Source organism: Microcebus murinus, chromosome 10, assembly GCF_040939455.1.
Source record: "Microcebus murinus isolate Inina chromosome 10, M.murinus_Inina_mat1.0, whole genome shotgun sequence".
NCBI lineage: Eukaryota > Metazoa > Chordata > Mammalia > Primates > Cheirogaleidae > Microcebus > Microcebus murinus.
Window position 1 is genome coordinate 95,656,389 of NC_134113.1, and position 12,598 is coordinate 95,668,986.

Below are 12,598 nucleotides of genomic sequence, written 5' to 3' on the forward strand. Positions count from 1 at the left end.
AATGTTTAAAGCCATAGAATGTTAGACTTGGGCAATACTTTAAAAGCCACTTGGTTCAGGTCTTGCTTTTATGATTTGTTAAGTGGGTCTGGAGCGGGGCCCAGTCTACGGCTAATTATCCGCCACTACCGAGTCGATCTGAGAACTCTACCCAGCACTCCGTGCATAGGGGATTTTCCTGGTGGACGCAGGTGCTATTCCCAGCCCTTCCTCCAGCCTTGGGCAGCTTCCCCACAACCGTGCTGCCAAGGGGGCCTTCTGCAGACCCCTGGGCTCTCCATGCAGCTCTCCCCTCTCAGGCAGTCTGTCCTGTGGACGCTAGCTGCCTCGGTCTCCCCAGACTTACAGCTCCATCTCCTCGACTCAGGGAGTTTTCTGGCCCCCACCTGTCTCCCTTCCTCTCTCAGGGCAGCGAGCTGGAGCAGCACAGGGCTCGCCTCGCCTGTCTCCTCCCTCAGGGCTCGCTGCCCTTTGCTGCCCTGTGTCCAGTGTCACATATGTCTTCTGGGCGTTTCAGGCGGGAGGGTAAATCGCTCTCAGTTACTCCATTGTGGCAGGAAGTTGAGGTTCCCTGGCTTCTCAGACATGAAGAAACTGAGAGGGAGAGAGCGGCTTGTCCAAAGCCGCACATCTAGTGAGTGTCACAAGGACCAGGACTCAGGTCATTCCCCCAGCAGACGCTGTCCTGTCCCTACTGCATGCCAGGCACACAGGGTGGGTCTCTGCTGTCCAGAAGTCCACAGTCTGTTGGGGAGCCAGACAAGCAAACCAAGAACTAGAGACAGATATGTAAACCCAGACAAGCGAGCCCTGACACGTTCTGTGATGCTGGTTTTCATTCACAGGGTACTAAGGACGCATGACAGGAAGTTGAGCCTTGTAGTGAGGAGAGGCAGGAGTTATGCAGGCGACAAAGGAGGGAGGAAGTCCCAGGAACAGGTGACACGTGGAAAGGCGTGGGCGTAGGAAGCAGGTCCCTTGCCCTCAAGCCCAGTGTGCGTGGTACAGTACTGTGGGGATAGCCACACATGTTTTATATGTGCCTGCTCCGTGCCGCAGAGAGGCCGTGCAGTCTGGGAAACCTCTGTCCCGTGCAAGTCTGCAGTGGTGGCTCAGCCTGGGAACATTTGTGCAGGGTCTTGTTCGGGGCTGTGGAGTAGATGTTACCGTGAGTTCTCTGGCGGGGCTGTGGCCTCCCACACCCTTGCCACTGTCCTGAAGGCAGGTGCGACGACATTACTTCCAGAGACTTGGAGCTGGAGCATCTGCTGACAAGAAATGGTCAACCTGTATCCCAGTTCCAGTCCTGGCCATGCTGAAAACGTAGCACGGGGCCCACTCCCGTAGCCCACTTTTCTAAGTGAGCCCTACCATAGCCATGGCCATGATGAGGCTGCGGCACTGCCAGGAGGCTCTCAGCTAGACTGAGACAGCCACGGGGCTGTGACCCCACCAGCCAGCCGCAGGCATTCCTAGCCTCTGCCGCAGCTGGGCCCCTGAGTGCCTTTGCACTCGGTGGGGACAGGCAGGGAAGCCGCTTAGCCAGCCAGAGGCCTTAGGCTTCTGGCTTCATTCCCCAGACTGTTTTATTTCTACAAACCCAGCCTGGGCTCCTCCAGTGGCAGCAACTGCTGTCGCCAATGCTGGCTCTCCAGAGATTTATCACCCAGCCATTCAAAGACAGGGAACATTTTGGACAGTCCCTGCCCTCATGGAGGTTATGGTTTGGTGGATAGCTGGACATCCATCAAAAATCACTCAGGGAAATGTAAAATTACAACTGTGATAAGCGCTATGAAGGGGAGGAGTTTGGACCCCTGAAATACTGCAAAGGTGGGACTTGACCTTGTTTGGAAGCAAGAAAGGGTTTTCCCAGGAGGCGACAGTAGAGTGAGAACTCAGTGTGAGCAGAGGTGGTGAGGCCCGAGGGAGGGGCAGGAGTGCAGAGGCTCAGCGAGTTAGAATAACTGAAAACGGGGCCAGCCGATGCGTGCACTGAGCCGGGGACCGTGGACAAGGTGAATGTGGGGACTTCTGTGGGGCCCCGTGGGCTGCATTGAGAATTTTGGTCTTTATCCTAAGAGCAATGGGTGACCGTTGAAGGCTTTTGAACAGGGAGGAAACATGACCAGATTTCTGCTTCAGAAGACTCACTCTGGCTCCAGCGGACACGGAACAGGCGGTGGGCCGGGGTAAGGCTGCCAGACAGAGTGCAGGATGCCAGTTACATTGGAATTTCAGATAAACAATGAATACTTTTTTGGATACAGGATGGAACTTACTTATGCTAACAATTGTTTTAATTGCATGGTTTTTTAATATAAGTAGGCCCCAAATATTGCATGGGATCTACTTATACTAAAAATGACTCACTGTTTATCTAAAATTCATATTTAACTTGACCTTCTGTATGTTTGTTTGTTAAATCTGGTAACCCTTAGCGAGAGGGGATGTGAGGAGACCAGTTATAGACCAGTTGTTGTTGTAACCTAATGAAGGTTTCTTAGGCTAGGGATACCAGAGGTGGACGTGGAGAGGAGTAGACAGAGAAGGAATAGCCTTGGTCAGTCCAAATCTGCTTTCAAAGGCATCTGGAAGGTGGAGCCCATCAGCTTCCCTCCTGCTCTGAAACTTTAATTTTCCTGCACACACCGTTTAAAGATACATGGCTTTGGGTAGAATCAACACTGCAGTCTTAGGGCATGGCACGTTCTGCTCAGAACATGCCCCGAATGGCCCATAAGGGGTGTGCTGTGACAGTGTGAGGGTGTCTCCTTTCTGTCCCCGTCCCTCCAGATCCAAAGTTGCCTGAGGGGTGAGCTCTTTGCCTTGCAATGACAGACTGAATGGCAGAATGGTCAAGGCCTTCATGACAAAAGAGATAGTGTCGGAAGCTGCATACTGTTTTCTCCCACAATAACTCCTATTTTAGCAGATGAGGCAGTAGAGTAAAGCAGTCAAAAAGACAGGCTTTACCGTGGGTTAAAACATCCCATCAATTATTAGCTTGTCTACACTGTGTGATCTTGGCTGAAAAACTTAACTCTTTTGGCTTTGCAGCATATCTTTAAGGTTACCACTAACATACATCGAGAGCTAGCACGTAGGAGACGCTTCACAACTGGTGTATGCCACTAGAAAGTAACAATCCCCTTGTTTCAGAAAGTAGACTTGCTATTCTTACACAGCCTCACTCAATACCTTCTCGATTTCGCAGCTCTGGTCTTGTCATTGTTCACACCCTTTGCTGACTCCCATTGCTTTGTGCAGCAGGGTCTCCAAGCACTGGTCTCTGTTTGCCCCTCTGCCACCCTGTCACCATTCCCCATTAGAACCCCTTGCTCCTAACACACCGGCCTGTTTAACCCTCCTTGAACCCTGCTTGAACTTTTCTGCTTTTTTGTTTGCCTGGAATTTCTTTGCCCATATCTCTGCCTTATTCATCAAAATTACTTATAAGGTGATGTTAATAGAAATGTGATCAAAACAAAATAAAGCATCCACAGAAAATGAAATAAACGCCCATCACTGGGGAGATGGCTAAACAAATTAGCATTCACATCTACTGTGTAAGACTATGCATCCATTAAGGTAGCTCTATATGAACTCACCTGGGAAAATATCTATGATATATTATTAAATGAAAAAAGAAAATTGTAGAGCAACATGTAAAGTATGAGCACCGTTGTTTAGAAAGGGATCCAATTCTAAATGTATAAAGAGTTGGGATAAAATATACGCCAAACTATTAAAAGAGGTTTTCTTTGGAGAGGAGGGTGAGATTGGCTTAGAAGTGACAGGAAACTTTTAACATCTGACAAATATGCTTTTATGGTTTTGGTTGTTTACCTGAATTGTGTTAATTTTGTAATTGAAATTAAAATGCCCAAGAAAAGTACCTACTAGAGGAATAAATAAACTGTGGCTATATTTCAGTTGTTAGATTGGGGGGAGTCTCCTCTGCCCCTACTTATCCTTACTTTATTAAAGAACAAAATGATAACAAAAAAGATTGCCCTTCTGTCAAATCCAACTGAAATGCTACTCCCTACATGAAACATTTGTCTGATTTCTCTATTGGAAGTGCTGCCTCTTTCTTTGAACCCTCACAGCACTTTGTGTATCTTTTGTGGAATTTCTCACTCCATCTTAATGAGTATTGCAAGTATTTGAGTTTTCTTTAAAGACTAGTCAAGTGCAGTAGTGAGAAGGGGAGAAAGTAGTAGAGCAAGGGGTTCAATCTGTAACTGACTGTGAACAATCAAGTGGGATAACTCACTACCTTTGGACCAGCCGGAGTGTCAAGTATTAAGACACATAATCATACCTGTGTGACTGCTCCCCTGGATTTAAGCAACGCGAGGCTATCATGATAGAGCAGAAGAGACTTTCAAGTCAGAGACCTGGACATTGGCTCTTGTTCTGCTTATCTAATACAGCATGACAAATTAGCCCAAACTTACTAGCTTGAAACAAGTCATTGTATTATATCTCATGATTTTTTGGTCAGGAACTTAAGCAGAACTGGAATGGATGACAATTCTGCTCCACGACTGGGGACACTTGGTGTTTAGCTTGGGGGTGGGCTGGACAGGAGGGTCCCAGAGGCTTCAGGTGCATGCCTGCTGTGTGGCCAGGCAGCTGGCAGGCTGGGGGCAGCCAGGTGTCTTTCCCTGAGTACTCCCAGGACTCCTGCGCAGGCTTTGCACAGCGTGGCTCGGGGCTTCAAGGGACCAAGGCAGACCAAGGCTGAAGCTGCCCATCTTCCTAAAGGATGGAGCTGGCAGAATGTCACTTCCACTGTATTCTATTGGCCAAGTGGCCACTGAACCCACCCAGATTCAAGGGGGGTCGGAAGAGAGATGCTACTTCTTAAAATAATTTGAATAAAAATTTGTGGACATCATCAATTTATGACAACTTTGCCATGAGAAGTTCAAACTCCATGTCTCAATGACAATGTTTGTAAATTAGAAAGACAAAAAACTATAATGCATGCAAAAACACGCTGTGCTTTGTTAAAAGTTATACATACTATAAATATTAACAATTATGTTGGTAGTAAATCTATGCCTTACTCAGGGCAGGTACTCATTGAGTGTTTAGTGCTTTGAAAGCAAACTCATTTAAACACAGATATTTCCTAAGAGACACACACAAAGAAAGTGATACCAGGTGATCACATAGAAGCATGCTATAGTGGTGGAGTATAGACTTTGGGTTAGGTTGACATGCGTTAAATCTAAGCTCTGTCATCAGTTAATACCTGTGTGGCCTTTGTTGGTTCATCTCACTTATCTGAGCCTTAATTTCCTCATCACAATAAGGGAATAATATCACCTACCTAGCGGATTTGTGCCAAGCACCTAGTGTGGTGGCTGTCACATAGTAGGCCTGCAGCTTCTCTTAAGACTATGTAACCAAGTCATATCGAAAGTTCAAATTCCACACTTGTTTCTCTACACTGGTCGCCTCCATGCACACAAATAATCGAGAGGGGCTTCAGAGCCCACGTCCTTGTGACAGCACTGGGGGCGAGGGATGGGCCGCCTTGTTTCTCCAAGTCTCCTCCCCTCTCCTCCAGGGCTGCATGCCCTGTGCAGCGCTGCCGTGAAGCCATTCCTCTCTGAGGGCTGCATGTGGCCCCCTTGTCGGACCTGTGGCTTTCCCTGTCCTAGATGTACGAGATCAAAGCGGGAGGCAGCATTGCGAAGAAGTTCAACGCGGTTCTGCAGAAGCTGAGCTCGCCTCTGCAGCCCAGAGTTCCAGAGCATAGCAACAACAGGATGAAGAACCTCTCGTACCCTTTCTCTAGGGAGAAGATGTACCTGTGAGTATGGACGCTGCTGGGTCAGGGCTGTGAAAGGGGATGGGAAGGAAAGTTGAGCACCGTCTCTTCCGTTCTGTGCCCCAGCCCTGGGCTCACGCGATGAGTGCCGGATGCTGGGAGGGAGGGGAAGTGTGCTGTTGTGGTGAAGCAGGCCCTGGCCCTGCTCTGCGAACCCCGCCCAAGTGAGATGACCCCCTGTAGCCCTGGGTATTTGTCCAGTGGGGGAACCTGCCATTAGGCCATTTTCCGTGACCAGGAGGAGCCAACTATAAACTTTGGGACTCTGTGAGAAAGTGGTCAGACACCTGTTTGTCTTCTGTGGGCAAATCTGCCCATTTCCCTGTCTGGTAGGGCCTCAGCAGGGTGTGACAAGCCAGAGAGATGGCGGCGAGGTGTGGGTATCTGCACCCCAGCTGCCTACTCACGCAGCCACTGACTGTGAGGAGACCTGCCCCAGCCCCAGCCCAGGAAGGGCGGCCACACCAGGAAGTGGCAGATGCAGCAGCCGAGCTTAGTCCCACTCTAGGAGCTAATGAGAAAGGCAGTAACCGTGACGACTGCTAGGAGACAGCTGAGCTGGAGAGATTGGAGGAGTAGGAAAGCAGAGGAGACAGGAGGAGCACCCCTTTCCAGGAGTGGATGTCGCGGGGCAGCGTTTCTGCCGTTCACTGGAGAGCACCTCGGCCCGTGCTTGCCAGGTTAGAGAGTAATGGCGCACGCACGCACCCCTCCCATCACTGGTCCCCACCCTCCCCTTCGTGAGGCAGAGGGAAGCCAGGTCCAGGTCTGTCCAAGGCCGCGCAGCCCTGTGTGGCTGAGCAGGGCCTGGCAAGTTGGCCTGTGGCTGCTGCTCCTCTGCAGCCCGTGCTGCTTCCTTGCGCCCCTGCCTGGGCCTTCGATCATGGCCCGCTGGCGTCTGCACGGCCACCTCCCAGGTGTCCCCACTCATTGCACCGTGCTGTCCTTCAGCACCAGCTCTGCGACACCTTCCTTCCGCAGAGCATTCTGTGCTTCCCTGCCAGAAGCATGCTCTCACGCCCTGAGCTTTCACGGCAGTGGTCTGCCCGTGGCCACGTTCCACTCTGCATCAGTTACCTGGACACCCCCCGCTCGGGAACTAGGACTCCCGGGGAGCTGGAGTGTGTCTCCATCTGTGCATCCTGGTGCAATTAGAAGCTTGGTATCTGATGGATGAGAAGACAGTGATAACATTAAATAAAATTTTGGAAAACAAAAAGAATTATAATCCCAAGACCCTGAAACTATCCTCTTTTTTTTTTTTTTTTTTGTATTTTTTACTGTCTTTGTCTATGATATATTTTTGATTTGAAAACTTATACTAGTTTTCTTTCATGGTAATCTTTGCCTTATACAAAATTTTCATAATTGTGATTTTTTAATGTCTACATGATAGTCTAGTCTATCAATTTTGAAATTGGACCTCATGTCCATAATTTTTAGCATAAATAACTTTGTAGTGAACACTTACGTTTATGTCACTTTTTTCTTCTGTTGAATTTTATCTTAGGGATAAGTTTCTGTGAAGAGTTTTCAGCATGACCGGGTCACAAAGAGCGCAAGCGCTGTTAGTGAGCGCCCGCCCCTCACACCTTGCCATGCTGCTCTCTGAAGGCGGGCCGCGGCCTGGGCGGCAGTGGTCTCAGGGCTGGGGTACTGCCGTGAGTTTACTGTCTGCTTTCTTGGTGTCTGCAGGTACAACATCCAGGACAAGGACACCTTCTTTGACAATGCCACCCGAAGCCGCATTGTGAGTAACGTGCTGCATTAAGACAGGGGCTGGGAGGGAGGCTGGGTACCTAGATGGCGGGGCCTTCTCGTACCCTGCCTGCAACCTTACATCACTATGTGCTTGGAGTTGCCTAGCAACTGAGAGGAGTACCCAAGAGTGTCCCCATCCCAGTAGCAAAAGAAATAGCAAACAACTGCCCTGCTTACAACACCAGAGCAGCGTCTTCTCTGTATGGGCTCTCCACTGAAGTCTTTAGAACCACAAAAACAGGGAATGTCGGAGCTGGTGGGGACTTTAAACTAGTTAGGTGAGCCTTTGGTTTACAGGTGAGGAAACTGAAGTTCTGAGGAGCAACACATTGAAAAACAATCACATAGATTGTTGGTGTCAGAACAAGGATGAGAACCTGTCCTTCTGATTGCAGGACCATGTGTTTCTAGGCGTTTTTCTTTCTTTCAACCCCGATGACAAGGGGTCATGTGAATTTGTCTCACAGCGTATGCTGGAGTTAGCCAGTTTGTCCAAGAATAAAATCAGCGGCCCGTTCAATAGAAGGCCAGCATTCACGACCATAGCCCTTCTTCTACGGTTGTTTTGCCTTTTATGCCAAGTGTTGAATTGTGTGGGGTGATGGATTCTAATAAAAATCTCTCTATGGCCTGTGTCCCTGTGGCCCCAGCCTGAGCTGCAGAGCACCTGAAAACATGGCCTTAACTCTTGCTTGCAGGAGGGGCAAGAACACGTCTCAGGTCCCTTAGCCTGCTTTAGGAAGGTTTAAAACGGGCATATGATTTTTCCCCCTATGGAAAAAGGCGTAAACTTCTCATTTTCTTGGTTGCTGCTATTACAAGCTAATTAAATCTCACTGTGGCTTGGGTCCCACAACTGTGGGGGAGTTATAGGGTGTTTTAGAGATTACCCGATAATTGCAAAGTGCTTGTAAAATAATACAATGCCATATAAATGCTGTTCCTAATTATTATTGCTGTCGAATTACTGCACTGTATTATGAGCAGAATTAAACACTCTTGGGCCCCATTCTGCTGGAAGTTATTTATTTACCACTCTCTCTAGGTCTGTGGTTGGAATAGGGGAGTATAAATAGTCAAGGAGTAACATCTTCTAGCATTCATCTCTCCTTCTGGAAGCTTCTTCCTTCCCCTCCTTCCATTTCCTCAGTCCACCCCACACTGTGAGAAGCGGGGAAAAAGAGCCTTGAGTTTTGTCCTGGGGTCTACTCTGCTCTGGACTTTTGTCGGAAGACCTCACCCACACCTGCAGATGCCTGTGCCCACTTTGTTGGCGTCTGCGCAGCACAGCTGTTGGTCCCGAAGCAGACTTTGTTGCTGGGCGTGTCTGCATAGCCTGGCACAGGCTTGGGCCCCACTAGGAGGTCACCAGCTAGCCAGTGGGTTCACACTGACCCACTCAGGTCCCTGATTTTTCCACGGGGAGCCCCCTCTCCCCCATGAGAGAGACAGGGTCCCCTGCCAGCCCCGCAGCCCAGGGACCTGAGGCATGAGAAGCCACGGGCAGGCGGCCCTGCATGCGGTGCTCTGAGACAGTCTCGGAGGAAGCGTGTGGCATGCTCTGGTTAGGGAGGCATGAAGAGGACTCGGGAAAAGGAAAACACCAGAGGAATAACAACACCGATGACCAGCGTATCAGTAGCCCTTTTCCTGTTGACAAAGCACTGTCCCGTGCACTGTCTTATTGGCCCCTCCATGCAGCTGTGTGCACCGGGTCTGTCGCAGGGCAGTGGCAGGCCTGGAGCTTGCTCAAGGCCCCCAGGTCTGACCCCACAGCCTGTGCTGTCACCCCCGCCACCCCTGCTGTCCTGGTCAGCACGTGCTGCAGCTGGTGGAGGAGGCACACCCCCTCACGTGCCCCAGGCCCCGCCAGGGAGAACCCCGTCCTCCCTGACATCCCCGACATGGGAGGGAGGCAGGCACTCCGCCCCTGCCGGCCAGACCTGGCGCTTCCTCCTGGCCCTCAAGATGGCCGCCCAGGCTGGCCGCCTGCATCCTACCTCCTGCAGCCACGGCAGTTCGGAGCCGTTGTTCATTTCTGTAGGGTGGGGCGAGGGGGCGGGATGTGTGTGAGGGGGTCAGGTCCTTTGTTTCCTCAAAGCCCTCCAGTCTGAGCGGGGTTGACATGCGCTCCGTGTGCTTGGCGTGGCGCGTGCTTGGCATCCCCTCTCTCAAACGCTGCTGACCCCCGCCCGGCGCCTGCCCAAGCCCTCTCAGCTCTGCCGTCTCCCCCTTTCAGGTGCACGAGATCCTGAAGCGCACAGCCTGCTCCCGGGCCAACAACACGATGGGTAAGGACCCTTCCCCTTCCCGGCATGGCCGAGGGCTGACAAGGCGGTGGGGGGGGCAGAGCCGCCCTGTCAACAGCTCCGTGGTGGCAGCAAAGAAGGAAACGAATGAGCGTCCCCCACCCAGGAGGCTGGGAAACTGGCTCAGCCTCCAGGAGCAGCGGACGCTCCGTTTCTCGGTGGGCTGGGGCTGGTTCCCGGCTGCTGTCACTGCTCCCAACCCTCCCCCAGGTCTCTGGTCTTCCCTCTCCTTTCCCTGAACCGTCCACTTTGTCCTGGCAATTCTGCCGCTGCTCTTTTTCACCATCTCCAGTAGTTTTTAATAATCACTGAAAACGTGCAAGGTTTTATTATCTTTTTTTTTTAAGAAGAAAAGCATGTTAGACTTCCTTTAGTCCATCCTCCCACGTGAAGAAACGGACCCCCAGAGAGGGTGGATGACTTGTCTAAGGCCACACAGCAAGCGATGTTAGCGTCTGAATGTACCTCTCTTAAGTTCAGCTCTTATCACCATCTCTGGCCGAATCTCTTTGCCTTGTGGTTTCTTTCTTCAGTAGGAGGGTCACTGTCTTTCAAGCAGGGGCTCGGCCCGTGGCAGTTTGCGGAGCGAGGCGGGCAGGCCGGACACTGGCGCACTGCGTAGAAGACACGCGTGTGGCGGAGGTGAGAGCAGGCGCTGTGCTCAGAACCCCGCGAGGCTGCTGCTTGGAGAAATGTGTCCAAGCGCAGGCCACGAGCCCCTCTCGGCACAGGGTCCGCTCTGCTGGGTCGGACTCTCGTTCCCGAGGTGCTGCCATCGCAAAGCGGCTTTTGAAGCCTTTGGGAGAGCCACCTTCAGAGCACACTCCGTGACGCCAGGTCTCTGGCTCCTGCGGCAGTTTGAGTTGAAAAGAGTCCAGAGAGGTGTCGAGTCAAGTCTAGTGGACGGGGAGGCAGCCAGGCCGAGGAATAATAACGAAGGGGACGGCGACAGTCGTGGATACTCGAGAGGAACTGGCACTGATTGGGGGGCTCACGGGCGCCTCCCAGCGAGGGCACAGTCGGGGCAGGCCGCGTGGCAGGGCGGTCTGGTAGGGTAGTGCCCAGCCCTCCCGGGGCACCGGCTACGCTTACCTTTGCTTTGATGTGCTCATCTTGCCGCAAAGTTCCAGACAACACTCCAAGTGTTTGTTCTTTTTCTGAGACAGAGTCTCGCTTTGTTGTCTAGGCTAGAGTGAGTGCCTGGTGTCAGCTTAGCTCACAGCAACCTCACATTCCTGGGCTCAAGAGATCCTCCTGCCTCAGCCTCCCAAGTAGCTGGGACTACAGGCATGCGCCACCATGCCTGGCTAATTTTTTCTATATATATTAGTTGGCCAATTAATTTCTTCCTATTTATAGGAGAGATGGGGTCTCGCTCTTGCTCAGGCTGGTTTTGAACTCCTGACCTCGAGCAATCCGCCCGCCTCGGCCTCCCAGAGTGAACACTCCAAGTTTCAAAGCCCGAATCGTCCGTGCTGTGTTTCTTGTCTGGAGCGTGGGCCTGCGGGGCACGGACAGGCCAGGGCGTCTCGCCCCAGCTCAGTCCGCCCCGCAGACGCAGCCCTCTCCAAGGAGTCAGGAGATTTTAGTATGTGTTTTTATTTTCTCCGAGCCTTCATCAAATTTCTTGAGTTTATCCTCACTTCTTGCCCACCCCACTTCTCAATTCCATTAATCTGATTTTCGCTGTCTCACACTCTCCCCACTTTGACCAGAATTGCTCCCTCCAGTGTCACGAGTGACTTCTTACTTCCCACATTTCAGCAGCCCTTTCCTCGGTGTTCCTCTTCCTTCACTTCTACATCCTTCCCGCCCTCCTTCCTGACTCTCTGTCTCCTGGCGGCTGACATCAGGGAGGTGCTGTCGCTCTGCTAGATGGCTGTCCTCCGTTTCCAGGTCCTGGACCACCTTCCCTGCGACTCTTCTTCCTTCTTCCACAGTTTGGGGGTTATCTTCTCCCAGTCCCCTGGGCCTTCGTGCTCTCCATCCCTCCGTACAGACGACTGGCAACCGTCTGTTTTCATTCCCGATATTCTCGATTCCAGCCCAGCGTCCCCAACTGCTGGACGGACGCCACCACTTAGATGTGCACCAGGACCTCAGCATCAGTGTGTCCACTTCTCTCTCCTCTCTCATGCTCTCCGACTGCTTTTCCTGTGCCTGTGACCGCCGTCCTCTCCGTTTTTGCTCACACCGTTCCCTTTGCCCACATGCCCTGCCTGGATCCTTCCCCCGTCTCACGTGTGCCATCCCCAGATCAAACGTCACTGTCCCCCCGGTTCTCCCTTGACTCCCTCTCCTTGGAGCTCCTGTCAAACTCAGTGTCGTCATTGCCTACTACCTGTGCCCAAGGCTTAGGCTCCCAAGACAGGGAGTCCTCTCCATGCGGGGCCGCATCGTGTTTGATGCCCCAGTGCACCCAGCTGCCTGCCCTGCACGTTCTACCCAGGGGATTGGTTCAGAGAATACTGTAGAAATGCCCAGGCTGCTCGCCCACGGCAGTTGCCAGTGAGGTCCTGACCACGAGTGTCTGTGACAAATGGCTTCACGTCTCTGCATCTCACTTTCCTTTCATGTAAAATGGGGATAATAATATCTATCTTGCAGAGTTTTTGTAAAGATTAAGTAGGCAGCTATTAGTTTGTTTTGTAAAGTGGCATGTCCTTAAAAACTAAAGTTT

The 12,598-nt window shown here is 51.6% G+C and overlaps 1 protein-coding gene across 1 annotated transcript in view; it reads left to right on the top strand.

Annotated features, from left to right (window-relative positions):
* Positions 1-12,002, top strand: part of LOC142873452 (anoctamin-2-like) — a 93,185-nt gene extending 81,183 nt beyond the window's left edge. Inside the window, exons 4-7 of the mRNA XM_076007859.1 lie at positions 5,679-5,830; positions 7,544-7,598; positions 9,849-10,076; positions 11,859-12,002. Of these exons, the coding sequence (XP_075863974.1) occupies positions 5,679-5,830; positions 7,544-7,598; positions 9,849-10,076; positions 11,859-12,002 (579 nt within the window). The remainder of the gene's footprint in view (positions 1-5,678; positions 5,831-7,543; positions 7,599-9,848; positions 10,077-11,858) is intronic.
* Positions 12,003-12,598: the final 596 nt, after the last annotated feature.